Below are 20,570 nucleotides of genomic sequence, written 5' to 3' on the forward strand. Positions count from 1 at the left end.
AAATTATCTGTAAGCAATGCATGTGATGCATTTTGCACGCATTGTTATTCGTGAAAATAATTATTCAACCTTCTGATTACAATGCAAGTCACTCAGATGTGACACAACGTATATTAAATGAGATTAGATTGTTTACTAAAGTCCCGTCCATTTACATTTACAAGTACAACAACATGAAATGAAATATAACATAAATGCAAATGGTCATTCTATATATATTCTCTTATATTTGTAATATGTTACAATAATACCATTCCTTATTTTTTAAATTTCCCAAAAGGTTCGTGGATTCACAGCACATAAGTACCTGTACACTTAATGAACAAACAGTTTAATCAAAGCTTGCGCATTCACACTTAGATCTGCATTTGGTTGCTAACTGCGGTTCTTGCTTATTGTAAATATTATTGTATAAATGCAATACCCTTACGTTGTTTTCTCTAATCTACCCACCTGACAAAGATTATATATGCCGAGAAACGTGTATTTTTGACTAACCATTTAACCCATTTGCAACATATTATGTCTTCAGTATTACGAAAGAAAATAAATTTTCTAGGATTAACATTGTGTAATGATTTAATGCACTGTCACGTAACTAAGCTATTTTACTCAAACCGCGAGCAAGGTTACCTAACATGTATTCTATTAGTTGTTTAAATGACAAATATAGTAATGTATTAACCTATAGCCTGCTGGCGGCAAGTGATTCTGCCTTTGCAGCCGTGCAGTCTGATCATGTTCTGCACTGTTCGCTATTCTGTCAGTAAATTTTCAATAAACATCCCTTCGAATAATAAATGGTATTACGGACAAATCCATTATAGAAATTTAGCAGGGTAAGGGTTAAGAAAGATGTTTACCAAATAAATACATATTACCAAACTTTTACAGTTAATTGAAAATAAGCTAAAGTAAATTGTACACTCATAAAGCTGGTGTTGTAAGGTGTATCACTTGCTTGTAAAATATAAACACTATTTTATAGCACAAAAGAACTTAGTCGTTACACCTGTACAAGTTTGTAGATTGGTATAATGTAAAATGACAAGCGCAATTATTTAGCAAATAGACAAACATTTTACACATAACTACACCTGTATATTGTCGCTTGTTGTAATACAGTTCATACTTTCGTTTGCTTTCTTTTTACTTCTTGCGTCCATAATATTCTAATCTAACGGTCTTTCAACCAAGTTTTAACGTACGTATTTCTTCATAAAAGCCTGCAATACTGCAAGGACTGCGTGTAAAAATACACCAATGACTTCGAGGTAACATGAATTCAGATATAGGTGGATATTTGCTGTCGAAATATCATGTTGATGAATAATTAATTAGTTCTGGATAATTAATAGATTCCGGTTGGACGTTTTTGTACAGATCATATTTAGTTTGAGAAACATCTTCACCACCTTTACCCATAGCTTGAAACATGAACGATCATGCCGCAACCCAGTGCTTTGGATTACAGAAAAACCTGGACCTGCGTCACATTTTGCCCCCAGTTCGAATGGTAGATAGGACATTAGCTCCCAATAAGAATGGCAGATTAGACATTTGGCCCCAGTGTCTATTTCCAAAACACCCTACCTTACTTTTCAACTAAGGAGAATTTTTTATCGTGGGTATATGCGGAAGGTCCCGAGGGCAGAGATTCTACACCTGTAAGTCCATTCAAGACTTTTCAAGTATAATAACGAAAGGAAGGAGTCTGGTGCACTATTTCTTATATAGCTTTACTAATGGTTTGAAGGCTCGCATTGTGGAAACAACACGAACTGTATATTATGTGTTTACGATATTTGATTTGCCTATGCAATCAATGATTGACTTGTATACAGGTAGCAATATACTTAATTCTTTCAGGCAGACAAATCAAAAGATTGATAATTTATTTAATATCATTTATAGATAGACAATAAGTAACGTACTGGTTTAAACCTGTTTCGGGGACTATAGGGTTGCGTTTTTCTGTCCGTCATTCCCCGTCCGCAATGTCCTATCCGGTCATTCATCAAGGGGTTTCAGTATTACTTGGAACAAATTAATCCATATGATGGGAGGACGTGTCATGCGCAAAACCTGGATGACTATCTCAAAGGTTAATGTCACGCTTCGAGATCAGTGGTCAACAAGGCTTTTTCCTGTCCGCTCTGTAACACAACAATACCTTTAGAGATTTTAATATTACTTGTTCCGCTATAATAACAAAACGCGTCATGCACAATTTTCAGACCCTTACATTAAAGGTCAAGGTCATTCTTGATGGTAAAGACTATCATGACTGTAATAGGGTCTGTTTCGTGTGCGGTCCATATCTCTGATCACAATATTACTTTGCACAAATGTTTCCCATAATCAGACGACGTGTCATGTGCGACACCCAGACTCCTTTTGCAGTCAAGGATGCATTTGGTGGTCAACGGTCAACAAAGTTATTTTTTTGTCCGATCCATAAATCCATTCAGGGATTTTAATATCACTTGGCACAAATATTTTCTATAATAAGACAATGTGTCATGCAGAACTTTCAGACCTACCTTAAAAGTCAAGGTCACACTTTGAGGTCAAATGTTTGCATGGGAATAAGAGGGTCTGTTGTCCGGTCCAGATTTCTACCATTCCTTGAGGGATTACAATATCACTTGGCACAAGTGTTTCCAATAAACAGACAATCTGTCATGCTCAAAATTCAGACATCTACCTCAAAGTGCAATGTCACACTTGAAGGTCAAATTGTACTAGGGTATTTTTTCTTGTCCGGTCCATAACTCTGTCATCCATCAAGGGATTTTTATAATTCTTGGAATAAATGTTCCCCGTAGTAAGAAAATATGTCTTGCGCAAAACACATATCCAAAGCTCAAAGTTCAAGGTCATAGTTGAAAGTCGAAGGTCAATAGTTTTTTTTTTCTGTCCGGTCGATAACCCTGTCATCTATAAAGGGATTTTAAAATTACTTGACACAGATGTTCTCTTTAATGAGATTTGTGTCACATGCAACACTCTCCCTGGGTCAAATGTCAAGGTCACTTTTTGAGGTACAAGTTCAGTGGGTTTTATTTCCTGTCCAATCCACAACTCTCTCATCCATTTGGAACAGATATTCCCCATAATGAGATGACTTCCATGCACAACACCAAGGTCCCTACCTCAAAGGTCAAGGTCTCACTTGGAGGCCAAATGTCAATAGGTTTTCTTTCATGTCCAGACCATTACTCTGTCATCCCTGAGGGATTTTATTATTACTTAGCACAAATATACGCCATAATGAGGCGATACTTAGACCCCTGTCTCAAAGGTAAGTGTCAGACCTAAAGGTCAAAAGTCAACATTGATCTATTTGTATCCTGTCTGTAAATAATATCATAAGGTCATGTGTCATGTAGACCCAACCAAAAAATGTTGATGTATTTCCTTCAGCATTACTTCCCTTTTATGATTTTTTTCTCATTTTTTTTTCATATTAAATTTTTCAAACCAATTTGAAAATGAAATGTGTGTGTTAAAACATATTTTATGTAGTGCAATATTGTATATACATCAATCATTAAGGTTTGAGATAATTATAGTCTTCCAGTCTGGGACTGTTTCCTTCCATTATGGGACTTTGTATTGCATAGCAATACTTTATCCACGTGTTTTATCTAAAGCACACTGAAAGACATATCAATGTGATTTGAAAAAAAATATTACAGCCTCAATTTTCAGACTTTATGATTAAAATCATTGTTCTATGATTATACATACTGTCTGAAGTTCCTCGTGAATATTTCGTACTTATTAAAAAACAAATAAAGTAACATTATTGTAAATGTTAACACAAATACTAGTAAGAGGTATTAAGTAAGACAACACCAGTATTTAATTTTGACTACTAAAAATATCACACATGTATACCCTTTGAATAAATGTGGTTTCGAAGCCATAAGGTATGTACGGCCTCACATGACTGATATTTACTTTGGAAGTATACAGTTTGTTGATTAATTCAAAACTACTGGTACGAGATATTTCAAGAATGTAAGAAATTCTTATCATCACCTTTGGCATGTTATTTGAAGGATATATCATATCAGTTCTGTAATGTGGTATTGAATGAAAAATAAACAAAACACAAAGTGGGTGCATCAAACAGATAACATGTTATAAGGAATGCGGAAAAAGACGTTTGAATGTCATCTGCATACAGTAATTGCTAACATATAAGACATATTTACCGTGTCTCAGACACAACAAAAGCGTGACAAAATGTCACATGATACAGTTCGAAGTAAATGTGTTTTTATTTTGTTCGAACATTTATGTATGTAATGTTCTGCCACATATTGTTCACGAAATTGTTACTGCCCTCTGCAATACAGCAATCTTTCGATTTCCGCGTACTTTTCCAGAGACTGAATGCATTGCGGCGCAATAGGGTGTGTCGATTCTTTCGTGTACTGTAAATTTTGTTAGATTCAAGATGGCTTTATTTTCGATGATATTCGCTTAAAATGGACCTCGCGAATTCAAAATATTCCTAAGCATACTGTATTTGTTTTATTAAAATATTTAAAATGGTTAAAGAAAACAATACTGAAGTGTAAGAGTAAACATCAGATCTTAACAGTCTCAGAGAATGATTGTATTATATTAACATCCTACAGAACGGAAACATGACGGTTCTTTCTAATTGACATCACGTCCTAAGTAGTGTCCATGCCTGGCAACAAATGCTTTATTGTGTATCCTTCTTTTACTAGTTTACTAGTCCAAACAATCAACAACGAGCATTGTTTAAGTTTTACCTTAATACGCTACGCCACTTCCAATTTCCCAACATGAACCAGAGGTGAAGGACGGAATGATTTCTAACACAATATCGTTATCAAATTTTTATCGAGGATATATGCCTTGCCCAGGGGATTGAACTAACAGCCCCGTGACCCATAGATCTGGGTTCTGCTTACTAATCTAAGCGGGTGGTCCCAAATCCCCGCATGAAATGAATTGATAGATATAAAAACGATGTATTACATAAACATCACGGCAGGCCTGAGAGATAAAGTTAGTCTCGCAAGAAGAGAAAGGCCGAGAGGGCTGATAAAAACCTGTTATACCATGCCATTTTGACATAGAAAATAGGCATTAAGTACCGTCTACTCTTTCAGAGAAAATTGATAGAATACTATCATAATTGATCCTGGTTACAGCAGTGTGCAATTATCGGCTGTAACAATTCTGTAACAAGTGTTCTTTTTATTGTTATGTTGATGTGATCGGGGTGAAATTGTTATATGCATTAAACAAAAACTATGAACATGTAGGCTGGTAAAATTAATATAAAAACGGCTATATTAGTTGAAATATATGCATATATTTTGTTCACTGTGCTTCATTACAAATTCTATGCTAACGAAAGGAATATTTTGAGTGCTGGAATACAAATGCTACAGTTATAGTACAATTATGGATTTCCGCAGAATGTAAGTTATTCCTAAATAGGTTATTATTAGTGACACAAATTGCTTGAAGATTCTTTTTTATCCAAAAATCTATTTTCCTGAAAATTATGATTGTTGTTTGTGTAATGTTTCACTCATATTCAGAAAAGACACAATATCATAACATATGAAATATACAGAAATTGATATATGTAATATTACATATAGACGTTACGCTCATTGTTGACGTACATTAGCGTAACTGACGTTATCGTCGTTTTTAGCCGTTTTGACGTTACAGGGATTACTTGGGGTGGTTGGACTATAGTTTTCATAAATTATGTCGTTTTGATATTTAAGGTAATATTTGATATAGATGTACATATAATATTTATTCAATCAAATTATTTACCAGACAGTGAATTATATTGCGATGTTCAGATACAATTGTAACACGTATACGTTATTTAGTTTTCAAAAGTAGCGTCGACGTTACATTAATTTCACGGCTGTGACATCTCGGCTAGATTTTGCAATTTTCATCTGTTAAGTTTAATTCATATTCAACGTAAGACTTATGCATATCAATATGCAGACAATTGTATGTACTTTCAGTCTGTAGTCGCAGTTTTGTAAACAAATACATATCTCTTTAAATATTTCGGCACGTAACTTCTTCGTAATTTTATTTTTTGCATTTTTTGACGCGTGTGACATCGCGGCTAGATTAAAGTATCCATATATTAAACGCCTTTATCAAAGTCAAAATAGGACTAAAACTTACTAATTCAAAAGTAGAATTTATATACTTTTTGTCAAAATAAATATTATAGAAAGCATACAATAGTTAAAGAAAATACAGAAATTTTAACAAATCCTGTCGAGGAAAGACATAAAATCTTACATTTTCAGTTGGATCTGTCTTTTGCTTCCTGTTTTTTACGGGAAGTATTGATCAGCAAATGACTGCAATGACGTCAAATATAGTTAACGTCACGACACTGAGTCTTCTTATTTGACGGGAAAAAAATTTTTATGAATTTACCAAGCCCTCAAAATAATGCGCATTGGTAAATTCTGTTACATCTTACATGACGTTTTTATGTTGTTTTCTATGATTCTATGTCGAATTAAAAGTTTTACTAATTGTTAAACGTAAATGCGATCGCATTTACTAATAGTGCGATTGTTTTCCCTTTCTTGTGATATAAGAATATAAACAATGAATTTTATGAAACATTGAAGTGAAAGAAACTGAAAGACTTCCGATGTTCGCCAACAACGTATGCAACGTCATAATTTTTATAACTATAATTATACACAGTTTTACAGCACCTAAACAAACCTATGTAATATCATAAAACTATACACTCTTTTTGCAATATTTATGTTCAATGGGAGATCATTCTGCCAAATGAGAATTAATCTATTTCTTTAATTTACATTATAAAGTTACCGCTACATCAAAGGTGTAACCGAAAATTTTAAAATATTACATTGTATAGGATTCAAAACTAAATAAATTGAAGTCTGTCTGATATAAACAGACTTTAAGACCACATAAAACATTTAATTGCGTCATAAACTTTTAATTCACCCTTTTCAGAACTGCTATCAACAAGATTGATGCTGCAGTATCTCTAATTGTCAGCGTAATTGTGAGAGATAACTCAATTATAATTAAAGTGTGGATTCAAATCTATCAGTGTCTAAGTCTTGTATTTCTTAATCAACTTAAGATTCAGAGAATAGAAGTACAGGTATGATTTGGCAGCAGCCACCCAGTCCTTTGCATATACACATTAAAAAATCGAAACAAATAAATTTTAGTCAGGCCTCTTAGTTCATTAGTGAGTGCGCGGATCTACGGATCTTGGGGATTCTGAGTTAGATTACCGGGCAAGTTTATGTTCGTCGTGACGATTTGATAAAAGAAAATTGTGTCTGAAATCATTTGTCATACACATCCTTTTCAAGTAGAGAAGTTGGCAGTTGCTTGCGGATGGCAGGTAAGTGCTTGTAAATAATCCAGGAACACTTTTTAGCTTAACTGCTTGCCATAACATAACTTAAATACTGTTGAAAAACTGCGTGAAAACCCAAAGCGAACAAATAAAATACTTAAAACGTGCGATCTGATGATTAATCTGAATTTTAAATCGGAAATATTCTGCATCCGACGTTTGATTATAATTTATTTGATGAAAGATAAGTTTGGTCTGAACTCCAGGTGTTTCTGCAGGAACAACGCTGCCAGATAATGTTTACCTTTGCTAATACAAAAACATCCGTTCCCGTCAAGAATATGCAGGTACGCCAATAATTTTACTGAGGCAACGCAACTAAACAGATATTAGTGGGTAAAATAATTATTCTTCGTATCCAGTAGAGCCCTGAATATAGGGCACTTTTTTAATTCAAGGCAAATCCTTAGTATGCTATTCAATAAACAGTTATTATTGATTTATATTAATGTCCCGCTAAGTTGTCTGCTATTTTTCACTAACATATTTTCAGAAGAAAAAACTTGGGCGTAACCAGCTCACAATAGGTGTGCAAGCACATACTATTACGTGGAGACAAAATTCAGAATTAGTTAAATGCATTTAACTTTATAGACGCGGGCCGTTGGAGTCTAATAGGTAGCAACACTACTGTCGGCCGCAACAAGCCTTACTGTTGTAATGCGATGGTTTTTTTTAATGTTGTGCATGTACATATTTATTAAACAATAGCTTATTGTTGTGTATAGAAAATAACTTTCAAAGCTTATGAAAATACTGCAAGTGGGATACACGTCCATCTATAAGAAAACTTATTTGGAAGCATAGAATGCTATCAAGCTAAATACGAGAAAACTTGGTTTAGTTGAGTGGCATGTGATGGAGAAAATGGACACCCAACATCCCCACTTAGCACTGGTTTAAGTGGAACTCTATATAAAGCGCAGTACCCACATGCTCCGAACACTGGCTTAAACGCAACTTTTTTTTTTATAAAAGAGTATTAAATGGTCTTCGTGATCCCAAAGGAAGTCAGTAACAACTGTCAATAAATAATGAACTTTCTTTATATACATTCACTACATATTTTGTATAAAGACGTTTATTTTCGTATGAAGAACATCGGTGTAATAATATTAAGAAAGGCCCTTTTCACGAGATTGTACGCACAATTTGTCGTCATTCAAACAAAATTTCAGAAAGAACGTTAATTCGTAGCTAAACAATTTTTTTTTCTTTTGTTAAAGATCAAAACTGTATGATTTCCCCCAGATTTAACTATATTCTGAATAAGAACCAGAATCTACAGTTTTGTTGGAAGGCGAATTTCGTTTAATACGTAGTGATAGAACCGGAGTAAAATTGAAGTTTCCCATGTGCATTACGCCACAGTTGCTAATGATATTGGAGTTTTCCATGCGCATTACGCTGCAGTTGATAATGATATTGAAGTTTCCTATGCGCATGACGCCACAGTTGCAAATGATAATAAAGTTTCCCATGCGCTTTACGCCGCAGTTGCAAATGATAATAAAGTTTCCCATGCGCTTTACGCCGCAGTTGCAAATGATAATAAAGTTTCCCGTGCGCTTTACGCCGCAGTTGCAAATGATAATAAAGTTTCCCATGCGCTTTACGCCGCAGTTGCTAATGATATTGAAGTTCCCATGCGCATTACGCCGCAGTTGCTAATGATAGAACTGAAGTAAAATTGAAGTTTCCCATGCGCATTAAGCCGAAGTTGCACATACGAAATATGTACTTGGGAGTGGAGGACACAGTTGGTTAGAAATTAATACCTATAAGGCGATGTACAATGTTTTCACAATTTCTAAAATAAAATAATGGTTTTCAGCTGTTGCTTGAATAAGAAGCGTTACAAAATTGATGTAGCCGACGAAAAACATAATTTGTTTAATTAGATAAGAATAAAACATGATTATTATGTTATGGATTTGATTCTTATTTTATCGTGTTTATTATATTTACTGTGTACATTGTCATAAAAGTACGAAATACCCGCTATCAACCCTCATTACCGTTTATTACCCACTTCTATAGTTTTTAGATTATTAGTCATAACAGGTGATAAAATTAGCAAGCAAGAATTATTAAATTTAGTTACATTTAGAAAACTGTGATTCATTATACCTGTCTGAAATAGCTAAATATCTTAACAACTTGGACGTGATAATAAATTTAAAGTAAAAAAAAAACAAAACATTTTGTCAATTTCCGACGCATTCAGAGTTTCATTTTCGTCTGAAATAAACATGCTAATAGATCGTTGTTTAAAATGTGGTTAATTTACACACCATCTTATAATTCATCTACGCCCGACTCGAGATACAAAACTGTTTTATCTAAAACAAAAATGTTGAAAATACTTACTACACACATTTTAATTTGTTGATATCTTAAGTTGTGGTGATTCTAATGTACAAGTGAACAGGTTAAAGATACCAAAACAAAATTGCATATTTTTGCCGGCCATGATGGGGACTTTCCATATTCACGGGTTATTTGATGTTCTTAAGAAAACAACTCGATAAATAACCAAAGTGACAACTTCTCTAAGCATACACAACTTCATCTTTGTGTGTGTCAATAGTTGTCTTCATTATTTCACCATTTATTTGCAGTATCAAGATGTGATGATAAGACGTATTTCACAAGTTTAAATCGTTCTTACGAAAAGAAAAAAAAGAACAAAAAGAACTAATAAATGATTATGATTTTTTTCCTTAATTTTACGCAATAAGTCGTATTTCAAACATTGCCGAAGCAAAAACAATTAATTTTCTTTTCTTTTTTATAGTTTGCGCAATATTTTAAGGAAAATGTCCCTAAATTTTGTCCAGAATTAGACTATTTCTACTGACTTCAGTGGAAACAATGTTGGTAGTTCTAAATTTTAAGTTGAATGGATAAGTGAAACTAGATTTAAGCAACTTTTGTCCCAAAGCAAAGTCGATATCTTAAACCAGTTTTTGCACTATAGTGCATAACAATTTTACAGATTGTTTTAGCAAGTTTCTGTATCCCGCAAACAACGAAGTTGTAAGGTGTGTGTGGGTGGGGGTGGGGGGAGGGGGGTCAAGTTTTCTGTTTGTCCGTCACACAAGCTTGTGCGCACCAACTCTCCTCATCCCCTTGACACAATTTAATTAAACTTCACAAAAGTGATTAGTACCAACAGTAGTTGTGCATGGTGCATGTTAGGTTCTTTCAGAACATCTTTGCAGAGTTACGCGACTTTGTTCTTTGTTACTATTATATACATAGAGTCTGCATATGCAGTCTTGTGCGCGCTTAATCTCCTATACTAATGCACATAATTTAATGAAACTTCACACAAGTGATCAGTAGTAACCCTAGTTGTGCATGGTGCATGTTAGGTTCATTCAGAACAAAAGTTCTGCACAGTTATGGGTCTTTGCTTTTTGCTAATATACTATATACATTTTTGTAAATCAGTCTGCATATGCAATCATGTGCGCGCATAATCTCCCTAACCATTGCACATAGTTTAATGAAACTTCACACAAATGATCAGTATCAAGCATATAGTTGTGCACTGTGCATGTTACGTTCTTTTTAATAGATAAATATTCTGCAGAGTTATGGGACTTTGTTTTTTGTTATTCTACTATATACATAGAGTCTGCATATACAATCTTGTGCGCGCCTAATCTTCCGAACCCTTGCACACAATTTAATAAAACTTCACACAAGTGATCAGTATCAACCGTTTTTATGCATGGTGCATGTTAGGTTCTTTCAGAAAAATATTCTGCAGAGTTACTGGACTTTGTTTTTTGTTACTATTCTATATACATACAGTCCACATAATTATGCAATCTTGTGCGCGTCAAATTGCAATGTGCTGTGTCAGTGCGTGCGGGAAGTACATTCATCACCTTCAGTAATAGCTCCAGTTCTTTCTAAATATGTAAACTGAAACTAACTTTAAAATTTGATGCATGTTATAAATTTTTTGCATACCTCAACCAGACTGGAATAAAACTATGTGGTTATATTTGACTGTTATGCAAATAGTTGTAGGTTGTTGTACAAATAGAAAATTCTATTTTGAAAAAAAAAATGTTTCGCACGTTTTATCTTAATATTTGAAATAACAATGTAAATTATTTCCTTTGCAGCAAAATAACTCATCTGGGAAATGACGTATTCATGCTTGTTGTAACAGTTGTTTTAACATTGTAGGATATATGTAACAGAAAAAACAAAGAAAACGAGTAGTCGAAGTCTAGTTATTTCTGTCGTAAACAATTCTGCAGGAAAAAATGTTAGAGATTAAATCCTTTTTTTTTTTGTATTAAAATCATAAGACCTGAAACATTTACTAACACGTTTGACCATATGCAGTCGTATGTTTACGATTAGCAGACCTGACCACCAGACTGTAAGCTTTGCGATGAAACAAAATATTTCTCATCTGAAAGGCACGTTCTTTTTAAGGGGAGTGTATGTACTACATCTGACCTGAAGCCTGTGGTAGCATGCATTTTACAACAATTGGGCGGTAAAATGCATGCACTAACATCACGTTATACACTGCAATTATGTACATTATACACCTTGAAATGTTTTGAAGACATGTTTTACGAATGGTGCGTTTCTTTTAGACATGACAACATAACTTCGGGATATATCCTGTTTTTAGTGTGTCGTCTCCTATAACAAACACAGCCAAATACCGTGAAATGTTAAACATATCAGTTCTAACTATTTCATTCAGTATATGCAACTTTTGTCTTGATCACTTCGTGCATGCTTGTTTCGGAACAAAGAATCCAAAGACATATTTCCAAAATTAAGTGCATTTGGTCATTGTCTCACAAGCCTTTATTGAAAATGAAAATCTATCTTCATGTTATTTCATACTTTCAATACGACATTGGTCAGCAGAATGTCAGTATTTGTTAGACTAATTTGTCTCACACTTCCTAGCGAATATTTTGTTGTGTTGGTCACGTCACCATCAAGGTAAATTTTGATTTTAACATATATATTCTTCCATGATATGCGATTACACTGTTAAAGATCCAACGCACATCTTTAACTAAAATGGTCAATTTTCAGGTAATACTTCTAAATGGAGAAAATACGCATCAAATGAATTTAACGTGACTTGAAATATACACCAACTGTATTTTATAGACATACTTTTACTATACAAAATCATGTATAACAGTCAATTGTTGAAAAAAAAAAACACTTCCAGTTTTCCTGTTAGTATACATATTTATATTGTGTTTAGCTATCCATGTTTTTAATGTGTACTATTTAAACCTTCCACATTAATGTCTGTACAAATATAAAACTTTAAGGTTAATTTTATGTTTACGTAGTTACTATGAAGCGATAGTTACAGTCATGAAGTAAAGTATATATCTGCAATGCTTATGAAGAGGATATTTAATACTGCATATTCCCATGACGTTCCGGACTATCGTGCAGCTTGTATTTACTGTTGACATAAATTAACCTAAAGTTTTGTAGTTTTTTTGTTTTTTGTTGTTGTTTTTTGGATGGAGGATTGTGTTTGGGGAGGGCGTTAATTAGAAAATGTAAAGTAACTGGAAAAAAACCCCTAAAAACTATACAGCACATAGATTGCCTTTAACAGTTGCAAGCCATATACATGTAGTATTTCATTTTACCGACGCACTGGTGATATATCATTGCCCACAAGTATATACATTATACTTATAAATACTGAGGTCGACATTTTTGCATTACAATATGAGGTTTCTGTTAATTAACCCTAATTTAACAATGTGTTTCACCTCAGTTTATTTGTTTATTGTTTATTTAACAATGATATATGAAAGTGTTCCTCTTGGAATTATATCTTGTTATTACGTAATTATGGTTAGAGAAGCATACAGTATGCATTAACCATTACACCAGATTTCAGAGATTGCAAACACAATATTGAGCCTAACTTGTGCAACCAGTATGGATTTTCACGAATAGTAAGTACTTTGTAAAACGCCAGTGAAGTCTCTCCGGACAAAAATATACCAAAGGTGTTTAATATGTTACTGCATTCCTTAATGACAAAGCTTTTCATATGTGGAATTGATATAATCTAGGTCAAAATCAAGGACATTATGACGGTATTCTTCTACTATTGTAGCATCTTTTAGTATTTCTTTCGGCATATTACGTTCCTTTTGGTCAAAATACAGTTCATATGTTTGTTGGCGGGATTTCCTTAGATATCAGTTACTATATATAGATCTACACCTTTATGGAATGATGCCCTATCCGCCACTTTAAACATTGTCAGTGAACATAGTTTGTTAGCTGCCTTTTTCCTGAAGTTCCTGCCGAGAACGACGAGAAAAAATGATTTGAGCCGTGCCTTGGGAAAACCAACATAGTGGGTTTGCGACCAGCATGGATCCAGACCAGCCTGCGCATCCGCGCAGTCTGGTCAGGATCCATGCTGTTCGCTTTCAAAGACTATTATTATTAGAGAAACCATTAGCGAACAGCATGGATCCTGACCAGACTGCGCGGATGCGCAGGCTGGTCTGGATCCATGCTGGTCGCAAACCCACTATGTTGGTTTTCTCATGGCATGGCTCAAATGATCTAGTTGTTCCTGTGTTTTAATAAGATTCTGATTCTGACTATGTAAGATATTCATTATCAGCTTTCATTTAAGAAATGGTATATCATATTTTAAAAAATCCCGTTTAAAAGCCGAGAAAGAGCTTCGACATAGTTTTGCGATAACCAACCACTTTCTGTATGTTATTTCCAACCGCTTTTTATGTATGTCTTGCTTTTTTTTACAACAGTTGCACTGAACATACAACAGGTGTACCACAGTCCCGTTGCTCGTCTCGGTACTGTGTCAAACATAGGAAGGATGAGAATGTAAAATTAACGGAATATCAAATATCAATATCATAATTTAATGTGAAATCACTACATTCTACCAAATTAATACAGGCTGAAACAGCGTCGCGAACAAATTTCGAAACTTTTCTCCGATTTCTTTTTATTATTGGAATACACTGCATATTTGTTAATTTCATGCAAGTATTTAAGAATTTAAGAAGAAAATGTCTAAGAGAAGTCGTCAGTCATACTCGTACATTGCTATTTGGTTGATTATGCTTTTGCAATTTTAGTATCAAGAGCACTGCTTATCAACTGTTAAGATTTAGAAATTACATTTTCTATTTAATACACCTATTTCATATGTACTGCGCACTAATTGCTGAAGATAAATGTTCTGTAATTCTTTCCTTTATATGCATTTTGGTTTCGGATTCCACTGAATACATGCTTGTTTCTCATTGAACGAGTGCCGAGTGTGATCCAAATAGAATACAATATCCAGGATAGTAGAAGCCTGCATTAAGATCAGTCTTAAACTGAAAACAGCTCATTATTTAGACCATTTTTTCCAGCACTCAGTTAATTTTTTTCTATATTTCACTTTAAATACCACTCTTCTGCTCCAAGATGACCACATAATTCCACTAATAAGACCTCTTTTGACATTCCACACATCTTTGTCTGTCAGCATAGGGTTAAAGAAGCGGAATCATAAAAGATGTAATTACTGTGTTAAACACCATTTTTTTTCTAAACTAGAATTATACTGTGTTTACTTAAATCACTTTTGATTATTCTTTTACCAACTGAAATACCGAAATGTTTAATGATGATCAACAAAAAGTCCAGACACACCCATAATACAGGATTGTATTTCAACATTGTACACGTACAATACAGAACTTGTTTTCTTCCAGTTCGTATTTGCTTGTGACATACAAGCTGTAGTTTGATTGAATGTGTAGGTATGTAATAAATGTTTGTCTTTAATAGCACTGAACACATTTTATTCTATGATTTCACTGAATAAGTATTTTTCTTTGATGGCACTGAATAAATATTTGTCTCTGATTGCTCTGAATATATATTTGTCTCTGACTGCACTGATACAGTTATGTCCCTGATAAGATGACATTTATCTTCTTGACTGTAACTGACTAGCTTAACCTAAATTTACCTGTAAATTGAAACCTGCGGTTGACCGGACACTACACTGTTCTGAATGCCGAAGGTAATTTTGCAATAACTGCAATGAGGTAGTAGTAAATACACAAATACTTATAGGCCTAGAGCTGGAAGGTGAAACCCTCCCCCCCTCTAGGGATTTTTGTAGACCCCATTATTTTTGAAGCCCCTTGTATGTAGATCATATTTCTGAATTCTGCCATCTGGCAAGCGGGTTCTCTATGAGTTACAGCCTGTTATTTACGTTACCTTAACAATTATTTAATAAATGATACAACTGGAATGTGGTGATTTATATGATTGAAGCAACCAAAATGATCAGCAAGTGGGTTTAGTAATATGCAAAATATGCTGTTGTCAATGTTCCGGCTTAGTTTTGTTCTCTAAATCGATCATTTCTTTTTGTAATTTACGTTACCATTCTGATTTATAAAAATACGCGTATCAATTAATTCAATGGGTTTAATTGTCATAAAATATCAGATATGTCTAAAGTGTAGTATTTTCAGATACACATTCCGTTAGTATTTAAGAATGATCGTTCAACAGTTTTAAGAACAAGTACGTTACCATCATTATATACGTTACTAAAATTCACGATATATTATTTTCATTTCTCAGTCAATAGATTGTTTATGTTATCCTTATAATGATGTTCAAACTTAGATAATGCAAGTATCTTATCAAGTTCAAACTAGTTTGATATAAAAATGCATATAGCCCAGCACTGACATTGTAACCTACGATACGATACGTTACTGAATGTATATTTTAGTAATTGAAAAATACACGCTTACAACCACTTATCTGTTTAACCAAATAAATTCACATAAACCAAAATTGAGAAACAACTAAGTTGCGGGGTTAAGTCACCTAAGTCATCATAATGACTGTCTGTTTCGTATATGGTGTCAATTATATTGGTCATCTCTACTTCTTCATTATCATCGTCAGAGTCACATGTTGCTGATGTGTCACAAATAATTTCAGCTAGTTCTTGAAGTACTATATTATCTGAACACCAGTCATATGCCAACAAATTTTCTGATCCAAATTTCTATCCACTTTCATCTACTATCTGTTATGTGCATTCTAAGTGACATGGCACAGTGGAAATAGACTCATGTCCATACCATTATATGTACTCGGGACATTGCCAGCACGTACCTGATACTTTGCAAAAAAACATGTCATATATAAGTTTGTTGATGTAATTGTATCCTTCAATCCATAGATTGCGCAGACAATATTTTTGATGCTGTTAAAGAGGTCATCAGATCAGTGATGTGTATGAACTACTTCTGCTAATGTTGCAACATACACCTGTTTTTTCTCTACTAATTTGAGCGGTGTTACTTTCCCTGTTCGAGCACCGATTATGTCAACCAGTCAGATGTCGTATTGCAGGCAAAATTGAGCAGATTCTTTGTCCTCTGCTTATAAAGATGTTGTGAGCATTTAAATGGCGTCTTTTATTGCCTGTTCCAGTGTAAAATAAAACAGTATTTTGTGTTTTTGAAGATATCACCAATAACACAAACGCGTCTATCTGGGGATCTAACTTTGATTGAGCTTGAACTTTGTTCCCATCTTCACTTGTGAGTAAATAACACTTTTCACCATTAACAAAATACAGTTGTCTTCTCTTCATCTTTAGTGCATAGGAATCACATTTTCCTTGTTCGAAAATTAGACTGATCACTGTGTTTTGTTTTCACCGTTTGACATAAATGCTTTTCAGTCATGATGACTGTAAGTGTCAGTTACAAAATCGACTTGAGCTGTCTTAGGTAGTTTACTGAACACAGCTTCGGCTCCGTCGTGGAATGTTGCAGGGATGATTACTAAGTTTTGCAGCAGGGGCGTTACTATCAATCAACAAAACAATGTCATCTTATTGAATGGCTGCAGCCTCTACATAGTGAAGTAGTTTTGACGAGTCTGTTTTCATTGGCATTCCAGTTGCAGTAGCTATAACTGCCAGGTGACAGGTCCTACAGGAAAAGAAAGTGTCAATTCTAGATCTATGTTGTGCTGAACAGCCAAAAGTACCAACTGTTCATATATTTTACGTTCTGCTCTTATCTGTAGTATTTTGTTTTGAGAAGTGGTTACTTTTCTTTTTACTTCAGCTGTGGAAAATGTTTTAAGTTTTCTTCTCTTCGTGGGGTCTTGAAAAGGAACTGATTTTTCAATCAATTTCATCTTTGTTGTTGTTTTTTTTCAGCCTGGAATGGGTTTGTAAAAGATTCTATGCCATCATAACCCTGTTAACTTCCTCTTCACTCTTGCCTTCCTGAGCAGGTTATACTTCTTTGTGGTTGGACATGTCTTCTCTATGTATGTCTGCATTCTGAAGTGTTGCTTCAACATACCTTGCTCTGTAATGACGAGTCATGCGCCAGTGGAATTATACAGCATAGTTTCTACTGAAACCAAGTATGCCAACCTCAGACTTTTCATGTCTCTGTAGTAATATCTACAGCATTTCTCAGTGCCGGTATAGAAGACCTAGATAAACTTAAATCATTACTTCGGGGTAGCTCTTTTGCACTTGGATCAATATTCATCAATGTCAACAGGTAAACAAAGGGGTAGCGAGCATAATTATTGTGGTCAAATGCGAAGAACAAAGAGCACAGTTTGTACAGAGATGCTATATGTAAATCAAGAGCATTGATCTGTGTTGCTTTGATGAGCATCAATATCATGTGAATTAGGTCTACATGCATTGACCAAAATTGAGCAGTTTGGCCACTTTTACCCTTTCTGATTTCTGATTTGAACTGCTCATGCCTATTGAAATACTCTTCAAAGTCAGGAGAGTTATTATTTCAAACACCTTTTCTTTGCATGGACTTTCAGTCCATTTCTGTAATATTAATGTCTTCTGAAATGCTTTCCTTGCGGGGTTCTGTCTCTTCAAACTCGCATAGAAGCAAACACTCAAGAGCTTCCATGACAGTCCTGTGTTCATTTAGGGCATGGGTGTAGCGTTTACCTGGTAATACTTTATCAAGTGAACCACTAGGACAAATTCCTGATTCTATTACAAAATCTGCAAGACCATGGCCCTTCATTAATTTTCCTACTGGCCCAAATGTAGAGCAGATTGTGTGAAATACACCCATTCTAACAATTATGTTACCAAATCCATCTCTAGACTGCAGAACCAAAGAATATGCCTTCTTAGCAATAGCCGAGTCACCTGTCACTATAGTATATTTCTGACCAACTTCATTACTTGCATCTACTAATGTTTTTAACTTAGGCTGGACTATAACATTATAATGGATTGAATAACTCGAAGGTGCCATATAGATTAAGAAAGTTTGAGCACTCACTCTCTGCAAATCAGTTCACACATTTGTAATTTATTTCATTTTAATATCTTTTCATTTCCTTTCATTTTCAACTCAATGAAATCAGTTTCATTTCACATGAAAAATGTTTTTTGTTGTTTTTTTTTGTTTTTTTTTTTGTGTGTGTGTGTTTTTTTTTTTTTTGTTAATCTTGATGGTGACTTCAGCTTGAAGAAAATTATATATAATGATTAGTAATTTTCGATTTATAACTTGTGATATATTTATGTTTTAAAATATATAATACATATTTATAAAATTTGTACATGTCACATATCTGTTTAAACAAAATATTTTACCACATCTCAAATACTTTTCAACTTTTTAAAAAATAATAATTATTATAAATTTCAAACTCATATTGTCAACATTATATTATTTCATCTTCTTTGCTATACATTACTGCTTATTTTTCCTTAAAAATTAGAAATATTTAACAACCAATATAATTATGTCAAGCTCTTATCTGTTATATCCACAACCTCTTTTTATAACACTTTAGAAATAGACACTTTAAATAAAATATAAAATCACATAGTTATATTTTCTATTTTCATTATAATTTTGGTAACGTACATTTGATAACGTAAAGCACATGCTTATAAGTATCAATTTTACCTGCAAAATATATATCTGTATATTCTGTCTTTATATATTGATATATTGTGTAGCTAGTAAACCATTTATGGCTTACTGTAGTGCCAGTCAGTATTTTCAAGAAATTATTAATGGTAACGTATAAAGTGGGCTGTAACGTAAAAAGAACCCGACTGCCACGTGGCAGAATTTCTGGAATGATAGCTCATATTATATGCTTTAAGAAAATCATAGCGTAGAAACATCCCTAGAGGGGGGGATGGGGGGTTATTGTCAGCTCAAGGTCTATTATTGCGTCTACAGCGAGAAACTCATTTTCCTGATCAAAGGCTTTCCTCTATGTTTTGTTTTCTTACCATATCAATTATTATTGTTGTATATTACAGTTGCGTGCTGTAAATGAATATTTATAACTGTTGTTTAAAACAATTACCTCAGAAACATAACATTGTGTTCACGTGCATTTCATGATTAATTTGTAATGTGTATGAGAACATTCAACAAGCTTAAAATTTCAATAAATCTTTAGCGTAGTTTAAAGGCTTAATCATTATAACACAAAATTTTATGGTAAATGGTTTGTTTGTAACTGCACAGACATCTACAGTGATTTTTTCTAATTGATACGATTTCTTTAGCTGGAATGAATTGAACAAATTAAATCTATCAATCTTTGTAAGATTTATGAGCGATGTAATACTGTATGCACATCTGTCTGTATGAGTGTGTATAATTTCTATGTAGCTTGGCGTTGAATTATTGCCTTTCCTTGTTCGAAACCAATTTGATTTGACCAAATTATTGCGGCCAGTTAGCCGCGGGTTGCGAAAGTTGTAAGTACATAATGATAATAATTAATAATAAAAAATAATCATGATAATAGAAATAAAGTGCATTTTAAAAATATGTCGGGTCTTTTTACGGTATTAGTCAATTTTATGTGTTGCAGTCTCTTATAATTCATATATGAATGGCATTATACATTGTATTTTCTTCTCTTTTTTTATATAATTTATGTTGCTTTGCGCTTAAATACTCACGCACTCTTGCATACTGTTAGTAAAGATAATATGTACGTCTTCGAGTCGTTTTTTATTCTTTCTTGTTTGTGT

At 33.7% G+C, this 20,570-nt stretch overlaps 1 protein-coding gene across 5 annotated transcripts in view; it reads left to right on the forward strand.

The window, feature by feature from the left end:
- LOC123537768 (electrogenic sodium bicarbonate cotransporter 1-like) overlaps positions 1 to 20,570 on the forward strand; it is a 103,661-nt gene that overhangs the window by 21,955 nt on the left and 61,136 nt on the right. The window contains exon 1 of one of the 5 annotated variants that reach the window (XM_045321550.2): positions 5,440 to 5,471. The exons of the other annotated variants lie outside the window; for them this stretch is intronic. Within the exon in view, the coding sequence (XP_045177485.2) occupies positions 5,455 to 5,471 (17 nt within the window). The 5' untranslated portion in view covers positions 5,440 to 5,454. Of the gene's footprint in view, positions 1 to 5,439; positions 5,472 to 20,570 lie in introns of those variants that run through there. 5 annotated transcript variants of the gene reach the window in all.

The sequence above is a fragment of the Mercenaria mercenaria genome, chromosome 18 (assembly GCF_021730395.1).
Source record: "Mercenaria mercenaria strain notata chromosome 18, MADL_Memer_1, whole genome shotgun sequence".
Lineage (NCBI taxonomy): Eukaryota > Metazoa > Mollusca > Bivalvia > Venerida > Veneridae > Mercenaria > Mercenaria mercenaria.